This window comes from Sarcophilus harrisii, chromosome 2 (assembly GCF_902635505.1).
Source record: "Sarcophilus harrisii chromosome 2, mSarHar1.11, whole genome shotgun sequence".
Taxonomy (NCBI): Eukaryota; Metazoa; Chordata; class Mammalia; order Dasyuromorphia; family Dasyuridae; genus Sarcophilus; species Sarcophilus harrisii.
Window position 1 is genome coordinate 153,361,493 of NC_045427.1, and position 27,157 is coordinate 153,388,649.

Here is a 27,157-nt window from a genome sequence, read left to right on the forward strand (position 1 = left end):
ATTCACTCAGCATCCACTCGTGTACATATTTCCAAGTTTTTCTGAAATCAGCCTTCTCATCATTTCTAATGGAACAATAATATTTCATTATGTTCATATAACATAACTTCAGCCATTTCCCAATTGATGGGCATTCACTCAGTTTCCAATTCCTTGTCACCACAAAACAAGCAAACAAACAAACAAAAAAACTACAAACAATAGTGTATTTTTGCACATCTGGGTCGTTTTCCCTCTTTTATGATCTCTTTGGGTATAGACCCAGTAGTGGCACTGTTGGATCAAATAGTATGTTCAGTTTTATAGTCTCTTGTTGCCTGAGAAATTTTTACCTGATCCTGTGTATATGGGTATATAAAAAGATATATAGATCAAACATTTATTGATAATAAATTATAATTTTGTGACCTTCCCTCCCCCATGTTCACTTACACGATTTCACATGAGTTCATATGCCACAGTTTATGAAGCCTTTCTTTTTAAATGAACTCAGATTTCTCATATTCTCTTGTATGGAAACATCAGTACTCTAAAACCATATGGATTAAAGAAAAATTGTGTTTCAGGCATCTCCTTGGGAGTGAAGTGGTGAGTGTCTTTCTCTTTCCTCGGACCAACTCAACTTATTGGGCTTTGATAGGCCAAGATGAACCTAGTAGGGTTTAACTTTTTTAAAGAGCAATGATATCAAGATTCCATCGGATGCTCCATTTGGGATAATGGAAAGAATATTAGGAGGCAGTGCCACTAATTCCCATTCTAGGCCACCATACCCTCTATTTCATCATCTGCAAAATGAGAAAACTGAACCTTATCCCTGAGGGGGCTCCTCCAGTGTGAAAATGTTATAATTCTAAGTCATATTTTTTATAAAATTGGTCTCAATCCTTTTAAAAAATACACCAGAGGCAGTAGCCTTGAATTTTACATGCAACACTGAGCTTTAGGCTGAGTGGAATCTAGTTTCATTTATAATTTTAAATTATCCAGTTTTTCTTCCCAAGAAATCTTCCAGGCAGTGTTTAGGTTTGTTTGCATCAGACACTTAATGATAATGACCTTTTTATCATATCTGTTCCATTTTAACGATTCTTCATTTAATCCAAATTGGCAGGAATTTGAGTTATGTCTTTATATCAGATTTTTGGGGGAGAGAGTTCTTGGTAAATTTGAAATGGAAAAAAAAATGGAAAAATTTTAAATGTAAAAATCCTTCTTTGAGGAAAGGATTGTAGAATCATTCTATTGTGCAAATTGTGCTGAATAGGTTATGGAAAAACCAGGCCTTAAAATGTTCTTGGGCCTTGGAATCAGTCTATGAATAATGGAAATGTTCATGAGGTCCCTGGAAATATGATAAAACTCTGGTCTTTCCTAACCACCATCCAGAATGAGGATAGCTCCAAAGTATGTAGCCTCTCCTCTATTAAACATCGAAGAAAAATATCTTTTGGTCTACAAGACTCATATTTTTGGAAAAGATTCCCTATTCTGTGCTCACAAAGGCACCACAAAATATGTGCTTTACTTTTGAATATGTTGGTTTTTTAAGAGTTCTTACCTTAGATCTCCATGTGCCATGCTTACCAACCTAAGGCCTGTTCTGCTGGCTGCATTAGACAGTCAAGGAAGGATGTACTTGTAGCAACTGTGTATATGATTGTGTGTGCAAGTGTGGGGTATACCTGAGCAAAACTCGCCTATCCCTATTTCAGGTCAGGAAGCAGTTGAGCGAAATGAAGAACCATGTACAGGATGGTGAAGTTGTTGGGTCGCAGGCTGACCTAACTGAGCAGGAACCTCTCGAGGTTAGTTAGGGCGGTGAGACTGATTCCCTGACCACCCACCCCTAATCCTGTTATGCTCATCTTCCTTCTCACCCACTTCTCCCCTAATCTTGTTATGCTCATCTTCCTTCTCACCCACTTCTCCCCTTTTTCCCTGGCTCCCAACTATGCCGTGGCACTCCATTTGCTAGTGATAACTGCATGAATTCCATGTGTTGTGTCTTAGCCATTGTGTTGGGCTATTCTTTTGAATATGCTTTTAACCTGGGTTGGATGAGGTCAAGGGGGAAGGCAGGGAACTCCCAGAACCTTGTAACTTTTCCAGGTGATGTGCTTACTTTTAAATCATTCTGTTTTACCTAAATACACCAAACAGTATAGTTTGTTTAGTTTTGCTGTTGGATTTTCTGGGATGGTTGGGAAATGAGGGAAAGAAGGGGAAGACAGTCTCGGTGAGTGAAGCTAGGGAAGGGGAACCTCACATGGTGATGAGTAGAAGCATAGTCTTTTTGAGGGGTCACTAGTACAATGGAAAGGACACTCCACTGGCTTTACTGCAAGCCACCTGACTTCCTGGAATTCCGTGTCCTTAAAATGGAGGTAATAGTACTTGGGCTACCTGCTTCATAGGACAGTTTCAAGACAAGTACTTTCAAAAATGCTATTGGTAGATGAGCTCTTATTACAGATTAGAGTTAATGGGGTATAAAGCAATTGGAATAGAACTGAGGGGCTTTTGTTCCAAAAATATTACGAAGTAAGATGATGGTGTGTGGTAGTAAAGAGGAGCTCTTTCCCTCTTACTCTTATTAATTTTCTCTTTTTCACTGTTGAGTTCTTGTCATATAATTTATATAAGGGGGAATGGTTTTTCTAACCCTTTGCCTCTGAAGTCCCTGCTAATAAATTTTTGTCAGAGAATCCTAAATTGGAGCAGTCAATTAATAAGCATTTATTAAGTACCTATTGTGTTCCAGACACTATGCTAAGTGCTAAGGGTATTATAAGGGCATTTCCAACCTCAAAGATCTTACAATGTAATAGGCTATAAAGAGGAGAAAAAAAAAAAAAACTGCCCCTTGTTCTTAGTTAACCTTACCTAGAACTGTTCTAGATACCAAAAGAGACATAAATTAGTGATGGCTATCTGCCCTGGTATTCCCCAGCTTTTATTCATACAGAGTTGGCAAAGGTTGTGTAATGATCTCTTAACCTTCCCCTACTCCCCCAAAGTGTTTCAAGAAGCCCACCATTGTACTTGTGGATTTCTTTCCCCATCCCCATCTCTCACTCTTTCTAAGCTTCCATCTTTGGGTTGGGTAAATCTCTTCCTCAGACTGGTGAAGGGGGAATCACCCAGCTGCCTCACTTAATTAAGCCTATTGTTTCCTAGAGAAGTATGGGAAGCCTTTGAAACACTGTTCTGAAGTTAAACAATCCTTCCCTCATGGAGGCGAGGGAAGACTATATCTAAGTGAAGGGCAGGATCTAGAGTTCATGTCTTAGTATGACTTCATTGTCTTCTGATAGTTTCTATTGCATGTGTGTTTGTATGTAGCTGAAAACACAGCTAGAGCAGACAGAAATCCTCCTAGAGAAGGAACAGATCCAGCGGCAGAAGCTTACAGTGGAGTTTGAAGAGGTAAGCGCTTTAACCTGGGATATGTGTATCTGAAAGGGATTGGGTGGGTGAGCAATAAGAAATTATAGTCGTCCTCAGATGTCATAATCTTATCCTCCTTTTCCAACCTTGATAGGACACCTTTCACCCTGAGAAAAATGGAAAAAACTGGGTGATAGTTTGTAATGTTAATGAGCATTTTGATGCACTTGAGAGCTTAGGGAAGGGATCTGTGGGTGAGATTGGCAAGCAAGGCAGAAGTTATCATTACCTATGGCCAGGTGGTCAGATCTGACCCTGCTGAAAGTTGGGTTTGGAGAGAAGCAAGGTGAACTAGAATTTTTGCTGGCTTCTTGAGGGCATGGGATCAAATCAGGGCCTTCCCTGACCCCATGGTACAGTGGCAGTGCTGTGCTGCTAAGCCCAGACGACTCAGGGATACAGGCCTGTACGTATTGGAGGGAGCTGGGATATCATGCAGGGACCTACTCTACTGACAGGTACCTCCAAGTAAGAAAATTTTCCTTTGTGATTCTACATAAAAGATTATTCTGAGAAACATTCCACAGCCTTCACCAGATGACCAGAGGGATTCATGACACCACAAAAGCGAAGAACCCCAGGTCCAAGTGGTTTTATGGAGTCCTGTGGCTGTTGGCCCTCCTTTTTGTGATAAGCCTTTCTGATTCTAGGGCAACAGGCTCATAATGTACACCACACTGAAATGGAAATCCTCCTAGCTTAAGCAGGACCTGCCGAATCATGGCTTTGAGATCACAGAGACATGTCTATGCCAGGAGAACACAGCAGAGTAGGAGTTCAGTCAAGTGGCCTGCATGTGAATCTCAAACCGTTAACAGCCTAACAAGTTGCTGTTCTGTGAAATTTGCAATAGCTTTTTCTCCCCTTTGTTTGTCCTCTCCTTAACTCTTTGGCCATCCTCCCACTCCATCATTGTTTTAAACGCTAGGCCTAAGGATTAGAATCTGCTTGGAGCTAATGCTCATAGGATCCCTGCAAAATGAACCCAACAGGTCTGGGAAAGGATGTTTGTTTGACTTAAGGGCCCTCTTGGTTTCCCTGGCTCCTTCGAGACAACTTAAGTCCCATCCTTTCTACGAATCTTTCCTGGTGCCTGCCAGTTGCCAGTGCCTTTCTTCATTTATTCTGTGTATGTCTAGTATGTACCTTGATAGTTACACATTGTCTCCCCCATTGCAGTGTACACTTCTTAATAAATGCTTTTCACCAACTAGATGAATATTCCAGGCGAAGGAGGGTAATTATGCATACTGCTTAATCTAGTGCTGTACCTTCCTGACTCCAGGCCTGGTGTTCTATCCACTGCATCAGCAGCCAGCTTGAAGACCTAACCTGATTTTTTTCTCCGCTAACGGGGGATCCTGCACAAAGTCAATGTTTGCTCTTGAAGGGATTAAGATAGGAACTGCTAAAGAGGGGGAGGCGCAAGCACTTGGGGCCCCTTCTTTTCTCTTTGGTCATGGCTGGCCGCCAGGGGCTTGCAGCCCACTCACTCCCGACTGATGAGATTTTGGGCAATCTGTGATCCTTCCCCTGCAGAGCCAGGGTTTGGGGAGAGATCCTATCCAGCAGGGAGTGGGATCATGCTCCCTTTGGGCACCTGGGGTCGTGGAAGGTAGGGGGATCTGCATGTCTCAGGTGCAGCTGCGGGGGCCGCTTCTCCCACTGGGCCTCCTGCCAGAGGGCTTTCTGCAGCCTACTATGACTCCCCCCTGTCTAACTGTTCTCTTCCACAGGAGGATGCCGGGAGTGCGAAGGAAGGGACCTCCGTCTGAAGCACCTCTGGACTAAAAGTTCCTTATTCAACTTTACCAAAATGCCTTACACATTCCTTAAAAACAAACCAACCTGAAAAAATATACATGTTCCACATCCTGTAGCTATGAGACAGAAGCCATTAGTGAACCAGAACCTTTTAGATTCACACAAAACATACTACAGGCACCACCTTTGTAAGGAATCTTTGTAATGTTTTCTAAAACGGTATTCCCTGGGTCAAGCCCTGGACTGTCAGGAATCGGACTCCAAAGCCTTTATTAACTCTTCTGTGTGAACAGAACCCATGAATGTGTGAAACCAGGGGAGGGGGCAGGGGCAGGGGAGGGAGAAAATCTATGTATCTGTACGTCAATCAGTGCAATTGTTGTTTGTTGGGGGTTGGGGTGGGAGTGACTGTTTCTGCAGAGTCATTGAGAATGGGGAGAAAGAGCCAGCTTGAGAGGGAAGTGTCAAGAAAGTGGGCCATGCAGTTGCCAACAAGACCTGATTGTGAATTTCTGGATGATACTGCTATTAAAACCAATGTTGTAGCCATTGGGGGTGTCCCTGGTCTTCTTTCCCACTGGGGTTGGCTTTTGTAGGCTGGGGTCCCCAGGTTTCCATGAACTCCGAGGGCAGAAGTGAAGATTAGGACAAGAAGGGCTCAGTTCAAGTAACAGGATTGAAATGTTCATTTTCTTCCTCAAGCTAGTTAATAACATTCATATGGGGCCCATCATAGGACACAGAGGCAGCAAAGGAATAGAAAGCATCTTGCCTACTCATTTTCTTGTGTTCCTCTTCCCCTTCTCCTTCCCTCCTCTCCTCTCCCCCCTCCCTCCAGTTCTTTCCCTAAGCTTTAACATTAGCAGGCCAAATGCAGGCAATAATCCTTCCCAGTTGGGTCGCTGCTAACACCCTAGCCCTAAAGCTTCCATCCAGGGGAAAAATCTAATGAGATACTTTTTTCCTTTGTTGTCTCCATCAGAGAATTAGGGGGAAAGGAATTGGTGTAACACCTGGTAACCAGATAGAATTAGCTGTTCTTTACCTTCTCTATCCACAGCCTTGGGGTCTGCATTTGCCAGGAATTGGGTTGTGGGTGACCTTGTACATAGCAAGGACCAAGCTTTGCGAATAAACAAGGTATCTCCATCCTAGACTTGGAAAAATATTTATGCTCTGGCTGAAACATTGAAAAGTTCACGTTGGCAGGAGTTGGGGTGCAGTGATTTTAGCTTACCAAACAGAAAGAATGTTGTGCAGCTATACGAATCCATAATACTTAAGTCACTTCAGAAAAATCCACACCATCCCTTCAAAATGTACATAGTAGATGTGGTCCAGTAGAGAATGCCTTGTATCAGTGCTAAGAATTGGAAGGGTAAAGTCCTAGACCCAAGTCTGCTGTGCAGGTTTGGGAATGGTACTTAACCTTCCTATATGTTTAGTCTTTATTAATATTTAACCTATTAGCCATTTTTTTAAAATTCCCATCCCCCAGGATAGGAACAAATCTTTCAAACCAAAACAAACCTTTGATCCCTTTGAAAGAAAGTTGCTTTATTTAAAGCAAGTACAAGGGCAGCAGTTTCATTATTCTGTTTAAACTGATCTTTGTGTACTCTGGGGGTGATAGCAGAGTCTATTTAATCATCCACTGACATCTGACAGGGGAGAACTTCCCTGATTTTGTGACAGAAGTCAAAAAAAAAAAAAAAAAAAAAAAAACAAAACCCTTACTTCCCTGAAGCTCAGTGTTGAAGAAAGATCCCTAGATTCACAATCTGAAGATAACAGATTCAGATTCTAGCTTAGCAATTTACTGAGCCGTGATCTGAGCAAGATAACCTCCCTGGCCTCAGTACTAGATGGCCTATAAGCTGATGTCCAGCACTCAGCTGCTGATTCTCTGGGGAGCTTTCCTCCGAGCTTGGAGTTTAGGGACTTTTGAGTTGTGTTCTAAAAGCTGTCCTGGGGACCTGGCAAAATACTGGCTCCCATCTCCAGAGCTCTTTACAAAGGACCTTCCTCGGCACAACTGGTAGTGGGCAGAGAGGGCTAATGACATGCCCAGGTGACATTTGAGCGGGAGGCCTTTGATTCTAGCCCCGAAGAGAAGGCAAGGGACTAGTCTCAAATCACCTGGCCAGGGAGCGCAGGCTCTGGGACTTGAACTCTGAGTCTTGTATTCTTCCATTCATACCACCCTGCCTTCCTAACATCTAAACAGAGTTAGGCAAGCTCTGCTCTCTCCCCTCTGTAAGACTAACTTATTTTGCACAGATCACGCATGTGTGGACCTGTTTCAGCCTCTTCTATGGGAGGCAGCTAAGTGGTACAATGGATAGATAAGAGAACTGGGCCTGAAGTCATGAGTTCGAATCGCTGAATTCGGTAAACTGTAAAATTTACTGTAAATTGTACCTCATAAATAAATGAACTAAAGAAGGAAATTGGCAAACAAATTTACAATGGCAAATCTCCATAAAAATGGAGATACTCTCCGGTATCTTTGCCCAGAAAACCCCAAAATAAGTCACAAAGCATCAGACAACTGAAAAATGATTTTTAAAAATTACAGTAAGACTTTAGATTACACACTTAAGGATCCCTTCTTTAGACTAATATAAGTACTCTTCTGAATTTTTAACATAAGCAAATGCTTATTAAATACTTACTATTTATTGAGGTTGGAGTTCTTTCCTTAATTTGAAGGTGTTGAAGATTTAGTTGCAAAGAGGGGGCCAAGGAAAGCCTATAATAGCAACTTGCCAGTGGGTAATAAGACAGCTCAGGGCAAGAAGTTGGGTCAAATAGGGAAAGTTTCATAGATTAGGTGGGGTTTTAGATGGGTCTTGAATAAGTAATTTGGGCATGGAGGAAAATTTATAGATAATTATAGAATTTAATTTCCTTAGATGTTATTCTGTTTCTGTTAATCTTTCTCTTTGCTTTACAAGTCCACTGCTGATCATTTTATTCAGTTTATCAGGATTTCCCATATTTTAGTGCCTAATTGTGGCAGATCTTATCAGGTGCTGACTTTTGGCTAGCTTCCTCTGCTCTCGGGTTGTGCCCACTTTGCTCAGGGTCACCTCATTCCGCCAAAAAGATACGGGGTAGTTTACCCTGGTGCTAACTCCCACATCCCCAGCCTGGCCATACTGGGAGTATAAACTCCCTGGAGGCAGGGAATGCCCTCTATATTTGGATTCCCAATTTCGGGAGCTTAATGTTTGTCAGTAGATTAGCTAGGAAGCAAGTACACTTGGATATCAGCTACGTGTCCATCATTAGTGTGTGAGAAGCCAACCATGACATCCTTTATTTGGGTCACAGAAAATGGAGGCCAGACATGCAGACAAGACTACATGTAAACAGCCAGAAACTAACCCGGGGAAGTCCTGGTGCTCAGAAATCTCTCTTAAAGCCCTTGTCTGGATCAGGAAGTGCAGCGGGGCAGCGGTGGTGGTGGACATTGGGAAAGTCCCTTCGTTTCCAAGTACTAGTCTGAATTGTGGTTCTGTTCTTTTCCCGGGTGTAGTGATTGGGCCAGTTTCCTGGTCAGAGCAGCCATGAGGGCCTGAGCTGAGAGAGGAACTCTTCCTCACTGTTTGTGGGCTTGTAGTCAGTCACAAACGCTAATACTCTGTGCAGTGTTGCTGCCTTACAAATTCAGGGAGAACCTCCCAAACGTTGTTTCCCCCTCCACTCATACCAGTCCTGATGCTGATGTTCATGCCTCTTCTGCCAGCAGAGGGCACCTCAGTTGCTTTCTACCCTGTTCCTTTGGAAAACTTGGGTTTGGATTTCATACAAAATCAGTCATCAATCTCCAACTGTTAATTCACTTACTTCATGATAACCTACTTAAGGGGCAAATGGACAGCAATTTAAAAATTGGTTTGAGGCAAATTCTAGCAAAAGTTTTCCTTGGAATAAAGAATGGTACCAGAGGTTGGGAACCTCACTTTTTAAAAAAATGTTCAAGTTTTGTAATCCTGGGAGGTAGATTGTAAAAGTATTTTTCATATGAAGAAATGGGCTCAGAGAAGATTAAATGAAGCTATTGAGGATGCTAGATTTGAAATTGGTAGACTTGCATTCATATTTCTCCCCTTTTTTTTCCCCTTCCTACCTGTCATATCTTGGATTTCTATGGACCTTTGATCAACCCTGTAAGAAATGAGAGGGCTGGCTTGAGGTTTCAAATTTCTTCAAGCTTTAAATCTTTAATTCTATAATTTGCCTATTGAATTTAGAGTCAAATCTATGTTCAAAGCCTGGCTTTGTGTGATATTTAGCAAATCGCTTCTGAGTGTCTCAATTTTTCATCTGCATTACAAGCTACCAATCTCAAGATAGTTCTTTTACACCATTAAATTTTATAAGGTTGGTACTCCAGGTTTTTGGGTTTTGGGGGGGTCTGGTTATTTTTTAAAATATTTTTCAGTCAATTCTTGCTCGATTATCAGGCTGATCTAGCCATTGAGCATTAGCAGTTCCTTTATGTGGCATTAACTTAAAAAATTATCTGCAAATGTGACTTGGTGTTGAATAGTAAGGAATCTACTAGATTTTATGGAATAATAAGCAACTACGTTCCAGTTATCTGTGTCTGGCTTTTGCAGGATCATCACTGTGAGCTTCCCAAGTCTGTCAATTATCCAGATGGCATTGGGTCATGGCTGTAAGAGATCCCTCTCTCCCAGCTCCAGTCACTCTCCCTTGACAGACTGATCCACTTTCAATAATGATAAGCCCCCTTCTATGATGCATTATGGTTTGCCAAGTGCTTTGTATATATTATCCCAGTTGAGGCACAGCAGTCCTTAGAAGGGGCTATCATCATACAGATGAGAAAACTGACTCAGATTATGTGGAGTTGGCCAGTGTCACACATAGTTATGAAACAGGATTTGAAACTAAAATCTTCCTAGGAACTCAAATCTAATATTCCATAGACTACTTGCCATCACTTACATCAATAGTTAACAAATCTGTTTCCTTCCCTATAAAACTGATTAGATGGAATGGTTGCTAAGGCTCTTAACATTTAAAAAAAGGAGCAGAGGGAAGTATATAGCACCTACTCATTTGATCCTCAATCATGGGAGGTAAGTGCCGTTATCCCCATTTCCATCTAAGAAAACCAAGGCAAATAGGTTAAGTGATTTAGAGTCACTGAGCCATTAAGTGCTTGAGGCAGTATTTGAACTCAGGACTTTTCTAGTGCCTTGTCTATTGTCCCACGTAGCTAACTCGTATAATAACATCAGTATCATCTCAAAGACCAGAAAAGTAGCATAATGCTTGCTGCATTTTATTAAGCCTAATAAAAGTTCTTTGGGGAACACTTTGACCTGAAAGAGATCATACAATCCAGCCTCTCTTGTTAGATTAGATGAAGCTATGTCCAGATAGCTAGTACCAATGCATAATAAGCTTTTTTTTTTCCCCCATCTTGTCTCAGAACAGTTTTCTCTTATCACATTAAACCAGCTTGGAGTTATACTTGTTTTATGGGAAGAAGTCTCTGATATCAAAGGCCTTAGCTAATAAATAAATATCTAGACACACCCAAATCCCCAAACTATGAACTTTGGATTCTTCTGTATAAGGCCTGGGATGTGAGTTTTCCAAGTGTCATTTTTCACAACTCTTGTGCTTCCATCAAAATTCTTAATTCAGGAAATGAGCCTCAACAGACCGAACAGCTATATTATATCATCTCCAGCTGCAGCCGGGTTGCAATTCCCTTTGGAACAAGTTAGTAAGAGTTATATAAATGGTTAAAAGGCAAAAGGAAGTGATGTCTTCCCTCTAATATTTCCACTCCTAGTCCAGAAGCTAATGAATTGGGTCAAAAAACAGAAGCAACGTTTCCTGTGTCAGCACAAAATGTTACTGTAGACCACCCAGTAGCTCGGTGATTTTAAGACCACAAGCTGAATTTTATTACTTTGAATCACTACTTGCCGGTTTGTACCTTGCTTAATGTAATTATTTTCCCAAAGATTTATGTTTCAAATTTTAACCTTCAGCTCCCATTCTTCATCAGGCTTCATTCAATACTGTTTTTCTGCCATCTGCACTATAGTTGAGCAATGAACTGCAAGGGAACCCTTAAATCTAGAAGGAAAGGAATTGTATATTTAATGGCATTTCTTTTTGATGTGCTTCACTATTCACATAGACTTTCTTACACTGACCTGCACAGCTTGAATTTTAAAGACCAATATGGTACAAGCTTATACCACAAAATGATGACCCTAAAGGGAACAATTCCCCTCATTCTACTTAGTAAACCCATTTAATTCAACTGCTTCATTTTGGAAACGAAAAAATGAAAAATTCATTGTTTCCAACTTGCCCAAAGTGCTAAGGAACAGCCATGAGACCAGAACTCGCTCACAAATGCCCCTCCTGTGATACTAACTTAAGTGGAATTTGCAAATAACCCTGGACCCAAACCTGGAGTTGCCATCTAATACATGGCTACTACAATTGTCTTGCTGGTGCTGTCTGCATCCCCATTTATTTTTTCACACTGAACCAAACTCTTTTGTTTCCCATGTGCCAACATCATTAAATGTGACATCTTTGTCCTTGAAAACCTTCCCCCACCGCCATGAGGGTGCTGTTCCTGCCACTTAATACTTGCTCCTCTGTGCTGGCTAGTTGCAGTCCTCCCTCAGTACAGTGCCAAGCAATTCAGGGAAGACTCAAGTTCGAGTGCTTCCCCAGACACTGGCCATGGCCACCAAATGAGTCACTACCTCTGCATGTTTCCATAACTACAAAATGGGGATAATGGGAACCTCACAGGATTAAACTCCTGCAAAGCCCTTAAAACAGCCAGGGGCAGATACACTTTCTCTACAGCCACCCCTTCCCCAAATGTCCAGGAGCCGGAGCTGGGATGGAGCCGTCCTAAAGCTCCGGCACTCCCTGCCACCAAAGCCACCAGTGGGTCCAGGGTTTTTTGCAGAATTGCCATCTAATAAATGGTTACTAGAATTTCTTGCTGGTGCTGTCTGCATTCCCATTCATATTCTCACATCAAGCCTAATGCTTCCTCAAAACTTCCAGATGACAAAGACTAGACTCCCTTGTTATGAGAACAAGTCTTTTAAAGTTTGCAAAAAAGCACTCTATATGTACATCATGACATCCTCACAACCATGCTGGGAAATGGGTGCTATTATTAGCCCCGTTTTACAGTTGAAGAAACTGAGTCAGGTTCAATGTCCTGCACAGGGTCGACACTAGTCTGAAGTGCAAACTGAACTCGTTCTTCAATGGTTAGCCCACGATGCCACTCAGACACTAATTTGCCCTCTGTCCCAACCCGTCATTCTACCTCTAGTATATTGATTTTTCATTAAAATAAAAAAAATTCAGGACATTATCCCTTCTGAAAAGAGCAATTACAAAAGTTAGGTTTTAATACTTTGTCTATGACTTCATCAGACATCTCCTGACTGAGGCAGCTTGCTTGACCATCTTATGAGTAGCTCTCATGACCAATCCTCCCGAGGTAACTTTTCTTTCCAAAGGTAGCCAGGACAGCTCCCAAACAGATGAACACAAACCAATTCTGGACTCCCTCCTCCATCCCTCTTTCCTCCCTGGCCTACTACACAAAGCCAACACTACAAGCACTCGGTCCACCTCCAACGCGCTATCTAATCCCAACTGGGGCCTGTCACAATCTCCATGGCAAATAATCCCAAATTCAAGCTTCTACCGTTTCCTCCATGTGCCTATGGGGTTGAGAGCTCTTCTGAGCTCCTGATGCACTTTACGGTGGCAGAACGATCTCTTCAGTGAAGAGGCAGCTCTTCTCTTTTGGAGTCCAATACCAGTCTCCCATCCCATTCCCCAAGGGCCCCACTATCAAGGTCTCTCTTGAATGTGTCTGTTCTGGTTTCTACCATCACTGGCCCTTCCTCAGGCCATCAGCTGTTCTGTTTCCCTTCAAGCCAAACCACCACAGCTAGAGTCCATGACACCCCCCCTCCCCCCTTTAACCTCTTGCAAGAATCCACTGGGACAGTACTCTCTCCAGGACAGTCATTATGACACCCAGTGCTCTTCCCTCAGGCTTCATCTTGCTTGCCCTCTCTGTATCTTCTGCCTACCAGTCACAACTTGGGACACCCCCTTTCCCCTGGGGTGGAATCCTGCTGCTCTGACTGCCAAGTCACTTAGATCCCATTACTACCAATGTATCAAAGCTTAGAAAAGACCTGGCTATCTCATCAGCTTCTGCTGGCTCAATTCTCTCTATGCAGATGAATCCCCTTATCTCCCTAGCCAGCCCTTATTTCTTTTTAATTCCAGGTTTCACATAGTCCAGTACTCTCTGAAGTTCTACCTTCCTATCACCTCCAGGGCATAGCATACTACAAACTGAACTCCACCACCCCTTATATAAACCCACTATTCCTAACTTGACACTTTCCTCTTCCACGTTGGTCAAAAATATCCAGTTGCCAAATCTTGTGAAAACAGCCCCATCTTAAATTCATCCTTTTTTTGGACTCTTATAGACACCTTAGTTCAGGACATCATTACTTATAGAATGCAATAGCCTAATTTATCCCCTTCCTTCTAGTCTTCCCCCCCCCCTCTCCAACCCAGCCAGCCTCTTTAATATTAAGACAATCACCTCAGAATGCATCCTGTGATCACATTACTCTCCTCCAAAATCTAATGCCTCAGAATAAAGTACAAACCTTATTGGCATCCAAAACCCTTTACAATTTGACTTTCATCTAACTTTCCAGACCTTCCCCTTTCATTATTCTAAATAAACTTAAAAAACTAGTTGTCTGTTCAAATTCAATAAATAGCCCATCTCCATCTCCATGTTTTTGTCGAGGCTGTCATCCTAACAAATGTTTTCCCTTCTTACCTCTCAATTCTTTATAATTCCTACCTTCCTTCCTTTCCAAGCTCAGCTCAGTGCACCCCTTATGAAAAATTATTTCATTATGCCATTATGGCTAATGTCCCCAAGTGGGCATTTTTTTTCCATCTTCAATTTTCTTGTATTTGTTAATCTATTTATACATGATATCCTTCCCAGCAAAATACTTGAAGCAAGACTTATTTTGCACAATGTCTTATACATTAAGATTTTCTTACATTGAAGTATTCTAGTAAAATTGTAAAACATTTCATATCTCAGAAAGAGTGAGCAATAAGAAAAGATAACATTTATTTGGTATTTTAAAGTCTGCAAAGTACTATATATATATATAAAATCTCAATTGGTCTTCACAACAAACCTGGAAATAGGTTAAGTCCTTTGACCTGTACGAACACATGAATAAATCACACAGGAGACTAGTTAAAAATGCTTCCTTTATTAAATAAAGCCAATCTGCTACCTCTAGATTTGTTTGTGCATCTCTACACTGTTCAAAAGTGTTATGCCCATGGTGTTAAGACAATCACTGAAAGCTTTCATAAAGTAGATGATTAAAGTGAGTATTATGTTTCATACCTGTTACCCATTTCACATACAATCAATACATCTCTATAGGAAATTAAGAAGTCTCCCCATGTCCCAAAGTAAACATCTGCTTAATGATCTTCCATAGCTTACAGTACTAGAAGCAGGATAGTTCTGAAAGATACACGATTCAAGATATCACAAGCCCCCTGGCTTGTCAACACAATGTTTTGAAGTTTTTGTTGACAAGCCAAGTTACTGCAGATAAAATTTGTTTTGTGTCATAATTTGGTGCAACATAAAAGGTATTCCACAATCACTCCAGAACACATTGTAATTTCCAGAATGAGAGGTTATTTCATTAGAACAAAGTCTCACAGCCAGTGAATAGAAGAGCTTTACAATAGGTTTGAGGAGTTGCTTCCTGTGTTCTATGTGCTTTAAATAGTGCTTTGAAAGATTAGCTTTTACTACTTGTGTATGCACTTTTAAGGCAGTCTTTATGACACGTTTACTGTTAAAGTGAAGACAGCCTGACTCGACTTACTACTGTATTTAGTGGATTAGTATTGGTTTTAGAATTTTTGAGGAGAAATGCTTTCCTTCATTCAAACCTTTAAAGCTAGTTTCTATTTAGCTCAAGGAAGAATTTTCTTTTTTTAAATGGGCCTAAATTGCCATCAGATTATAAACAATATGATAATTAAAGGAGAAACAGTAACCTAGAAGTTACAAAAATGCCTATTAATTCTCCAATCTATCCTTATGGCCACTTTTTTTGTTTTAATTGTGTAATTAAAAACCCTGAGCTTAACAAAATTTAAAGCAAAGTTGCCAAATAGACTGTCAGACAGCAAAAATTTAATTTACAACCAATGAAACTTTAGATTTTAGATTTATTTAGGGTTATTTTGTACAGGTTTATATAGTATCTAGTTTAATCTAAAACAAGACAGCTCCCCCTCAGTGAAACCCTGGCCTAAAGTATATTTGTTTTACATATTTAGCAAGAAGATACATTAAACATGGAAGCTTTTCAATTTGTGGCACTGAATAATCATCTACACAGGACATCCTTCAAAAGCTACAATTAAGGACCCTCCTAGTTTCTCAGCAATACAAGCCCGGTTGAGATCTTCTGGTCCATTTGCTTGACATTCATGTTTAATGCCTGTAGGAGGGGGGGAAAACACACAATTCACTTAATGAAGCAGTATATGATTACAGTCACAATCTTATTGTTAGATTTGAGATAAATGTGAGGATGCTCTGGCAACTTTGGTTTGGAGCATTAATAAAATACCAATTTTAATTGAGACACTAAGTTAGAAATTTTCCTTATTCTAAAAACCAGTTATTTATAGAAATTTAACAGCTAAAATTATTCTGCACAATCTGTTTTCTCATTCAAATCACATTCCCATATTATATAATCAGCATAAAATTGTTCTAATAATATTACAGCTTTTCAATGAATGACTAAAATTGTGGTACATAATTGTGACAAGATTGTGTTATAATATACCAGTTATTACCACCACCACCACTACAACTTACACTATGCTGATATTACTGAAGCATGTAAACTACCAACTGGATATTCCTCATTTTTGCTGTAACTGACCCACTTCTCTCTTTTGGTCATATATCTTCCCTATGACATTTTTTTTATTTTTATATCCTTGTATAATTCTTTGTGGATAACACACTGCAGTTTATTTATCTTGGCTATGCATCTCTCCATTGGCATTTAGATGAATCACTATTCAATTCTCTCATGATTCATAGATAAACAGCATCACTAGAAGTATACTGAAATTTTAAAAGATAAGATGGCTCTTAATTTCAGGAAAGAACTTAGATGTTCTTCCTGAAAAGCACCTGATAACTTCTCAGAGATGATTCATTCTTTTCCTTGTTGCTCAATTGTATCCAATTATAAGTGACCTCATGGATTCTATTGAAGGATTTTCTTGGCAAAAATTAAGGCAAATAGAGATTAAGTAAGTAACTTGCCCAGGTCATACAGTTATTAAGTTGCTGGCTGCAGCTGAATTTGAACTCAGATCTTCCTGATTACAATTTTCATGCTTGGTTTTTTTCCTTATGTGTACAATTTACCTAAATTCTTTTAGAAAACTCTGAAATATTAAAGGGCTCACTGTCAATCAATACTATATTATTCACAAACAAATGCATCTATAAGCCTTCACAAGAGAAAATTCCCCTTCCACCATTTGGACTACAATGGACATGTCCCATGCAAATGCCTTTGGTGAGTATATATTTCCCTCTTTTACAACTTATTTTGATATTAATAATCAGGTCATATACTCAAGTTCCCATTTATAAAAGGAATCTTGTATAATTTTAACATTATGAAGGAAAACCTCAATATCTAATACAGTGCTTAGGCCACATTGTACATGCTAAATTACTGATTGAAAAGATATGATCTGTCATAGAATATTGCTTGTGAAAACCTATCTGTTCCCCTTATAACTAAGACAAAAAGTACTTATATGACAATTATTTTCATTGAGATGTTGTAGAGACATAAAGTAAGCATTGAATCAAGTTAGATAATTTCCTAATTTTTTTCTGTGATTTTTCCCCCCCAAGTTGGAAGAAAAAACAGAAAACATAATTCAATCATATGCAAAAGCCATCTTTTCTACAACTAGCACAGAAAATGGTTATCAAGACTTTGCTTAAGACTGCTAATAAAAGAATCCAGTCCCTTCAGAGGCAGTTCATTTCTACTCTAGGATAATTCTACCTCTTAGGAAGTCTTTCTGTCTGGGAAGATATCAAGCCTAAACATACTTATTTGCAACTTCTACCCACTGCTCTAAGGCAAAATATAACAAAGTTAATTTCTTTCCTTTATGATAGCCTCCTAAATAAGGCTTAAAAAATTTAAAAGACAACTAATTATATACCTTATCCCATCATATCCATAGATCACCAACCTCTTTGTCCTGAGGCACAAAACCATGTTTCAACATTAAAGATTTCTGGGTGTAATATTATTGGGACCCCTTTTCCCTATTCTTGCAGAAACAGAAATAGGCCACGTAAGCTGTACACTCCCTTCCCATTTATACAACTTGTTGGCTTAAATTATCTAAAAATCATAGAACTCAAGTCCCCTTTGTTCCAAAGTCAGAACATACTATTCTATTTGTGCAAAGTTCTTTTTGAAAAACTTCAATTAAGTTCTAAGTCAATGTAGTTTATTAACAAAAAGATATAAAAACATAAGAATTGATAACTAATCAATTAAAACAGAGCTAAAATGAAATACATAGCCAAAAAAATTAAGTAGGAGGCACAACCAGCATATGGCATCAAACTGTGCTAAGAGGATGCTTCCACCTCTGAACTCATTCTCTATTTTAACTTTTGAAACAAAGGAAACATCTCATAACATCTCTTTTGGACAAGAAGCCTCCAGAAATACAACTCTGCACTTCCAAAAAAGGGGGTGGGGAATGATAGTCTTTGGGGAACTTCCCATAGAATTTGAGTGGAAAGGGACTATCTACTTAATATCATTTTCAGCTTTTCCTTTTTTAGTTCTAAGGCAGAATTTGCTTCAGCCCAAGGTAGCCCATTTCACTGTAGGTTTCAAATTATGAGAAAGTTTTTCTTCACTTCAAGCCTGCCTTTTTTCTTCTACCCACTGTTACCATGACTGAATGTATCGGGAAGTTAATTCATACCTGGAAATTTCTTTTTGATTGCATCCTTGGAGCTTGCATAGATCATTTTACTTTTGAGAGGCGCTAGTTCTGGTGCCCTGCAAAAAGATACCAAAAACATGCTAAGTAATGACTGAATTCAACATTAAGATGACATTCCTTCATTCAAGGTTCCTACAATCTAACAGGAATATTAAGTCATATATATATGTACCTATGGCATAAGCATCAATGTCAACTACAAAAATTGCTGAGACTTGAGTGAGTTGGATTTCAGGTTGGTGCAGGGAAAATTTTATAAACATGACCCCTAAACTAGAGGAAAGGAGGGATTTTTCACAGGCAGCTATGGGGGAGGTAGGAAATGGGAGATGTCACTCAGAATAGCTGAGACAAATTTATGGATTGTAATGTCAGAGCTGGAAAGGAAATCTGTACATTCTAAGATATGCAAAATAAGAATAAAAACATGAGACAGCAAATCACAATGATTCCTTTTATAAGCTATATTCAACAACAATTGTCCATTTACAAGTTGTCAATTCAAACTTTTCCCCTCCTCAACCTAATCCTACCTGTCTCACAGCTTTCCAAGTTTTAAGTCTACCCCCATACCAATGCTGCTATTACTACAATCAAAGAAAACAGTTAAGCAGTGTTAACACTTCTTAAGCATTCTTAGGCTATTTTCTAAACATTTTGTCAACTATCAATAATGATCAAGCAAAAAAAACAAAACAAAACAAAAACAAACAAACAAAAAAAACCCAACCAAACAAAAAAAACAAACAAGCCTATATGCACACATTTCACCCCTAACTTTCAGAGAAGAGTATACCTAAGGAATATATGTGATAGTGTTATGTTGCCAGAAGAGGGAATCTTTTATCTAATTATCTTGTTTACTGATTTAAGCACTGAAATGAAATGAGATCAGAATCTGATTTTGTTATTTACAGATACCTTTTGTGCAAGGAAAGGAAGAGAGGAGTAGAAAGGCAACTGGGGTTTAGTGATTTGCTCAGGATCATGAAGCTAGCAAGTATAAAGCATCTGAGACCAGATTTGAACTCAGGTCCTCTTGATTTCACAATCAGTACTCTTAATCTATGCTCCCTCTCTCCCCTTAAAAGACATATTCATAAAACCTAAATTTTCTGCTTCTCTTAAGGATAGTAGCCCTAGTTTTCCTTGACTTGGCTAACATTTAACCATTAGATTTGGGGTTCCAACTATTATCCATTGTCAAGTTGCAGGATACAGGAATAAGACTAGAATACTGTCCATGAGGAGCTCATAGAGGCATCTGCTATGGATAGATCATTTTCCCCCTTTAACCGAAATATAGCATATATGTATTATACTGTGATATGATTACTAGGACACAAAAATTATGCTTTCTTTGAACTCATGGTGAAATATATTCTAACCTGATGGAAAACCTTAGAGAAGATTAATAGTTAAAGATGTCGGGAGTCCATACTGAAATATTATAACATCACTGACAAAAATCATGTCACTTTATTAATTAGAACAGATTAAAGTTAAAGGCAGTAGTAGCAATACAATCCTATCTTAGGCACATTTTGGATATTTTCAAAAACAAAGACTATCAAAAACCTGTTTATCAATTTTATTAGATTTGAATTCAAATCTATAATTTTCAAATTCTTGTTTCCAGAATGTGTCAATAAACTATTTCTTTCAATGTGATATCTGAGAAAACAAAGCTGCCCCTTGATTTTTTCCTGCTACCTTTCTGTCACCATTTCACTTTTTGCTAATACTGTATTATTCTCAAAGAAATCATTGCAGTGGATTTATTTTTAGAATAAAGTGCTACATATATAATGAGGCTACATTGAGAAGCACCATTTTAATACAGCAGAAATGAACCATTAATGATACTGATTTGCACCAACCTGAAGATGTAAAGTTACAAAATTAATTTCTGGGAGACTCTTGTTTTGAATTTCTGATTTCAATAATGCAAGGCAGAAGTGTTAAATCACTCCATACTTCTGAGTACTAGAGTACATGACTGGCAAATATTTAACAAAATAATACAGTAGAACATAAATCATGTTAATATGTATGATTTTCTAAGGTTATTATGTGCTCCTCTGGAGAATGTTCTAAGTATATCTGATAAGAAAATTTCTTCTATCAATACAGATCAGCATTCTGCAACTTAGATAGTTGCCTGAAAAACTGACAGGACAGGTGCCTTATCCAGAATCACACAATCAATGTATGACAGATCTGAGTCTAAGGATGCTTTCTATCTATACCACAACACATTACTACTCAGTCTATGACCATCATTATCATAGGTCAGTCTCTTTCCCCACCATAATGGGGGTGGGGTTGTATAACAGTATTTTCCCTTTTCAAGTAGGAATTTGTAAAGTCCAAGCTAGCTCCCTGGAGGCTTCAAGATCAGCCAGAGGCAGGATAAGCAAAAGTCCTTGGTCTTTAGGGGGAGAAGTGAAGGGGATGGACAAAACTGCCAGGAGTTTTGCCAAGGATCCCTCCCTTGATTTTAGAATACAGAATCTCCACACTTTTCTCCTCCCTGTGGCCAAGTGAAGTACTCTGCCTCTCTCACTCTACCCCCCTCAATCCTTACCTACAATTCTCTTAATCCCAAACCTAGAGCCAGTATTAACTGAGAGAAGAGAAATTCCAAACATATGCTTATTGTCCAATAGGTAATTAGCCTTAAGTGCTCGGGTTGGCTGATTTAAGCACACCTTTTAAGAATTTCAGCCCTTTACAGGAATCCTCACTGTCCATCTTTAACCACCCCAAGGGCACATTACTAAAGGGATCACAGAAAGTCTCTTTTCTTCCTTACTTACCAGGCATTTTACACATCCCAAAAGAAGCACAGTTGAAAATACACTACATTTGGAGTCAAAGAACCTTGTTCTAATCCTAACTCTGCCATTTATTAGCTATGGGACCTTGGGCAATTCAATCTCTTGAGAAATCTTAGTTATTTATCTATAATATTCACCTATGAAGGAATTGGATCAGATTAGGAGCTTTAAAACTTTTTTGTCATGTAGTAGCCCCTTTGGAAGTCTTAAGACTGTGGACCCAATAATTTGTTAAATGCATAAAATAAATGCATAGGACTAAAAGGAAACCAATTATAATGAAATGTAATCATCAAAATATTTTTTAAAATAAGTTCACAGATCCTAGGTTAAAATCTTCTGACTCCATGATCTCCTGAGGTCCCTTCCAACTCTATATCTATGATTTTATGATCTTGCCTTTGATTTTTAGTGGCAACAATATTTTTAAACTTGGGATTTTCTAGAAATAAATACTAAACTGAATCTAGTGGTGAACTCTTAAATTTTAAAAGGCAGTACTTGTATTATTTTTAACTCTACAAATAAACTAACAGTTATAAAAAAAAAAAAAAAGGTGTGGGTGTGAGTGTGAATATGCAATTTTTTTGATTTGTTAAGTTTAGTATCACAGAATGCAGAAAGGGAATAGAACAGACCTTGAGAGGTCATCTCATCAAATCCCCTTGTTTTAAAGATGAGAAAAATCTAGGACCAGAAATGTTAGGGGACCTGCTTAGGATTATACAGATACAGTCTAAAACTGGAGAGTTGATTGAGCCTGCTCTTACAAATTTCCAGGAACCAACCAAATCAGTTACAATTTGTGAAAGAAGGTGGAATAATGAATACAGAGTCAAGTTTCAATGTCCTACACATGTGAATTAATAGTTATAATTCATATTCTCTACAATGATAGAGATCACAGTCCATTTAAAACTTGGTAGGTCTCTAAGAGAGCTGTCATGGCTAAAGAAAAAAAAAAAAATTATCCTGAAACTAACCTCACAATTAGGCTCTAAAATTTAGCTAGATTGGTCCTCAAGACATAAATATACAGTCTATTGCTGAACCTATAGTCAGTCTTTGGATCTTGAAATTATGTGTCAGAGATGCTTTCCAATGGTATAACTTCCAAAAATCCTGGGTCATTTCAATACTACAGAAAGATAATCGAGTGGAACTGTGCCTAATGAATAAATGTTGTAATTTATTTTACAATAAATTGTAACTCTCAAATGCAAAAAAAAGATACAAAAAAATTAATCTCCACGTGCATTTCTGAGACAGGATAGAATGGAAAAGGAGCTGCAAATGTGAACAAACTACTACTTTCCTTTTGCTTATCCCAGAAGATATTTCATGGGAAAAGCAAGATTTTAGCTTATAATTACTAAGTACAGGAGTTATATAGAACTTACCCAAATTTCTAAATGGTTACTCATACAAGTTAGGTACAATCTTAAAGAGATGATGAGTGATGTTAAATTGTGCAATCAAAATTAAGCATTTCCAGATTATAATCGGCTCTAACTACTAAAATTAAGAAAGTCTTTTAATCCTAGAATGCAATTCTAAAAGTGGTTTCATAAGAAAATATTACCATCTCAAATCAGTTGAGTTCCATATTTTGGCGATGCTTACCATAGAAAAAACATCAACTCTTCTTTTCTTGATTCCTTTGTTTCAAAGCTTGCATCATATAAAGCATAACGACAATCCTTTTCAGGAAGCATTCCCACAAAATGCTTGAAAGGATCAGTAATGGTTACACCAACATCTCCCACTAAGATTTCTTTGCCTTCTTCCACAATGATGCATTTTTTGTCAGCACTGAGACAAAAGATAACTGCCTTCTTTCTTTTCTTGATTTCTTCTGGTGTGGAACATTTCCGAACCTTCATATCATAGAAAATGCGGCATACTTCATCAGCTACTTGCACTCCTGAGGCCTGTTACCATAGACACAAAAGACAAAGTTCCCTTCAGTCTTTTGCAAATAATTAAGACATTTAACATTGCCTAATAACAATAACAGAAAATGGGATCTACTTATATTCCCTAAATTGCAACCACCTGACTTGCAAATCCCACTTCCAGGCTGTCTAATTTACTGTGTATGCCCTGAGCTCCTTGGTACTCTTTCCCTTGGACACTTGGACCTAAGGTAGAGCAAAGAAGTATTTCCAAAGTTTTCTCCTTTTCTTCTCACAGTGCAGCAGGAAACCATTAGTTGCTGTGATGGAAAGAAATGTTCCTGCTGTTGCTTTATTCCCTTTTCATCAAAAGTTAGGCAGCTGGCATGGCAGCGCCTGGGAACATCAACATTTTCCAGCCACTACATTCTCTTCTCACCATGGAATGCATTTGTCCATAGAAACAATGACATAAATTATAATTAGATTCTCAGCTATGTTCTGAGTTAAACAAGATTTTGTGGGCTAGTATGGGAGCCTAACCAATGTGTGTAATAGAATTTCTATAGAAAAAAAGCACTTCCAAACAAAGTTATAATGGCTGATAAAATCATCACTCTGGAGCCAATTTCCCTATTTAATTAGAGAACTTTTAAGAACACACTTGTTTCCAAAGTGGGGCTGTTCTATATTATGAATTTCAATAGACACATTTCCCTTCAAATATAAGCCAAAATCTTTGGCAACAATGAAGGCAGTAAAATTCTAAGAGGAAAATCAAAATAAATAGGAAGACTACACAGGTATGTACCATCATAAGCAAATCAGACATATGTTATTGTTTAACTTTGAGAACTCATTTGGTATAACATGAACCCTGATGATGAAATAATTTTTAGGATGAAATAAGCTATGTGTTAAATAACTCTTTACAGGAAGAAATCAAGACTGTTGTTCAGTTGTTAAGTCATAGCCAACTCTATATGACTCAGTGGACAAAAGTTCATGGGATTTTCTTGGCAAAGATGATTAGAGTGGCTTATTATATCCTTCTGTATCCCATTTTTAGATATGAAAAACTAAACCAAATATGGGTTAAGTGACTTGCCTAGAATCACACAACTAGTTAAGTGTCTAAGGTCTAATTTGAACTCAAATTTTCCTCATTACAAGCTGAACCATCTAGCTGCCTGAACCTCTCTGTAACTTCTGGGTTCTCAAAGACAGTCAGCAATTTCTATACACAGTAAAAATTGTGAAGGGGTATGCTACAATAAAACCAAAAGGCTGGTTTTATCTATCTCTCCCTAACTAAAAGTGGAATATATTTCCAACTTTTATTATAAAATCATACACACAATAAAAATATGACCAATTTTATAGACAAGTCCTGGAATGCATTCACTGCAAAGATCATGATTAGTCTCTAATAGGTTTAAAAAAAAAATTACATTATTTTTGCTATGTCAAAATATACCATTTTGAAATGCATACAAATAGACGCAGGAAGAGGATTAATAAAGCCAGAAAAAGTAGATTGTAGCCAGGATGTAAAGGGTTTTAAGTACCACTATCAGAGAAGTTTGCATTTGATTGTAGAAAATAATTGGGAGCCACTGCAGTTTACAGAACAGGGGAATGATGTGGTCATATGTGAAAGTTGTGTAGAGAATACACTGTAAAAGAGATTTCAGAAGGGAGACGTTATTAATAAGATCAATTGTAATAGTTCGGGCAAGAGGTACTAAGAAGCTTGAATTAAATAGCAGGTATACGAATAAAATGGGGGAAATCTGGCTTTGAAAAAGGATCATGTAATGTAATTGTATTATTACTTTGCAATAATAGAAGAACAGTATCTAACTCACAAGAATTTACCTTTCCCTGGCTCACACTATAATCTGACATTATCTCTTAAAACAGATACAAATAAGCTAGGAGGTATCTAAACAAAAATGATCAGAAAGAGAAATGAATCAAAAACCCAATGTCAGAAGGAAAAGTTTAACCTTAAATAAGGGATGGCTTTAGAGATAGCTGTCTTCAAATATGTGGAAGGTAAATGTTTGCTGATTATTGAAAAAGCATTTGATCCCTGAAAAATCCCTTTCAACTAAAATTTGCAAATGCAAATCAAAGAAGATTCCTTTAAAAGATGTAACAGATAACTGGTCCCATAACCCTCTGATGATTAATATTAAGGGTCAAAAGAAAGGATGATGTATTCTTCTTTTTTTTTTTTTTTTTTTTTTTTATTTTTTATTTAATAGCCTTTAATTTACAGGATATATACATGGGTAACTTTACAGCATTAACAATTGCCAAACCTCTTGTTCCAATTTTTCACCTCTTACCCCCCCACCCCCTCCCCTAAATGGCAGGATGACCAGTAGATGTTAAATATATTAAAATATAACTTAGATACACAATAAGTATACATGACCAAAACATTATTTTGCTGTACAAAAAGAATCAGACTTTGAATTATTGTACAATTAGCTTGTGAAGGAAATCAAAGATGCAGGTGTGCATAAATATAGGGACTGGGAATTCAATGTAATGGTTTTTAGTCATCTCCCAGAGTTCTTTTTCTGGGTATAGCTAGTTCAGTTCATTACTGCTCCATTAGAAATGATTTGGTTGATCTCGTTGCTGAGGATGGCCTGATCCATCAGGACTGGTCATCATCTAGTATTGTTGTTGAAGTATATAATGATCTCCTGGTCCTGCTCATTTCACTTAGCATCAGTTCGTGTAAGTCTCTCCAGGCCTTTCTGAAATAGGATGATGTATTCTTATACTAAGTGTTGACCACAGTTGAGGCCAAAAACAAAGGATTCCCTACAGAAGGTGAGATACTGAAGATATTCTTATTTACAAATGATACTGCCTTGAAGAGACGGAATTCTAGAACACTGCTCAGTCTCCTATAGAGAAATTCACTATCAATCAAGATTTAGAGTTTATTATCCACACAGGAAAAACCAAATGGATAAATATTAGTAGGCTCATTGTTTCATAAAGAATTACATTTTATTTTATATTTGTAGTAACTATCAATTTTAAGTGCTCCATTTTACTATCACACTATAATACTATCACCTACTAAAAAGGGGGGGGGGGGAGGAAGAATTACAAATAGGCAAAATCAAAATAGATGAGAATTAAATGTCACCACCTCTGTGATTTTTGGGAAAAAATAAAAAACAACTTAGATCTGAGCTTCTTTACTTATAAAATAAATATTTTGATTAAGGTAGGGGTTAGATTACATTATTCCCCCAAATCCTTTTTATTTCTAATACTAACTATACTACAGTATTTTATAAAAGGCCTACATGCCAATTTTAATAAAAGGTACTCATAGTTTGCCGCCTCCCCTCAAAAAAGCCATACACATGGCAATTTGGCACTTAGAGAATTGTAGAGATTTAGCTTTAAGGTTATTTGTCTTACAATATTAAACTTTTAAAGTTGGGAGGGACCTTAGGAGTCATCTAGTCCAATCCCCTTTCATTTTTTTTTCCAAATGAGGAAATTGCATTTCAGAGGTTAAATGGCTAGTCAAAAGCTATAAAGGCAGAGCTAGGATTCAAACTCTGGCCCTCCATCTTCAAACCCAGCATCCTTTCTATAGACCAGTAAAAAGAGCAAAGGGAGGAAAATAATTTAAAAGCAGAAAGAACCAAATGAAATTAAATGTAAGTCAGGGAAGATTCGAGCAATTATGCCAGAAGCATCAGAAGGGTAAAAAAAAAAAAAAGACTTTAAAATATAAAATATACATACTTAGGAGCTTTTGTGAATGGAGAATATTCACATCAATCAGTAAATATTCTAAATAGTTAATTACAACATGCTAGATGTTGGGGATTAAAAAATGACAAATGAGCTGTGTTAACCCTGGGCAAGTCACTTAACCCCAATTGTCAGAAAAAAAAAAAGACATGAAACAATCTCTTGAAACATTTTTCTATTCTCCAAAGAACTAATATTCTATTG

General features: G+C 38.1%; 2 protein-coding genes across 4 annotated transcripts in view; one reads left to right on the top strand and one right to left on the bottom strand.

The window, feature by feature from the left end:
• RRBP1 (ribosome binding protein 1) overlaps positions 1 to 5,764 on the top strand; it is a 118,179-nt gene extending 112,415 nt beyond the window's left edge. For both annotated transcript variants that reach the window (XM_031951073.1, XM_023494879.2), the window contains exons 20-22: positions 1,716 to 1,808; positions 3,346 to 3,429; positions 5,187 to 5,764. In XM_031951073.1, the coding sequence (XP_031806933.1) occupies positions 1,716 to 1,808; positions 3,346 to 3,429; positions 5,187 to 5,225 (216 nt within the window). In that variant the 3' untranslated portion in view covers positions 5,226 to 5,764. The remainder of the gene's footprint in view (positions 1 to 1,715; positions 1,809 to 3,345; positions 3,430 to 5,186) is intronic.
• Positions 5,765 to 14,565: 8,801 nt separating this feature from the next.
• The window catches only part of DSTN (destrin, actin depolymerizing factor), a 30,771-nt gene continuing 18,179 nt past the window's right edge, over positions 14,566 to 27,157 (bottom strand). For both annotated transcript variants that reach the window (XM_031951075.1, XM_031951074.1), the window contains 3 exons: positions 22,884 to 23,191; positions 18,400 to 18,476; positions 14,566 to 15,845 (listed from right to left, as the gene is read on the bottom strand). In XM_031951075.1, the coding sequence (XP_031806935.1) occupies positions 15,736 to 15,845; positions 18,400 to 18,476; positions 22,884 to 23,191 (495 nt within the window). In that variant the 3' untranslated portion in view covers positions 14,566 to 15,735. The remainder of the gene's footprint in view (positions 15,846 to 18,399; positions 18,477 to 22,883; positions 23,192 to 27,157) is intronic.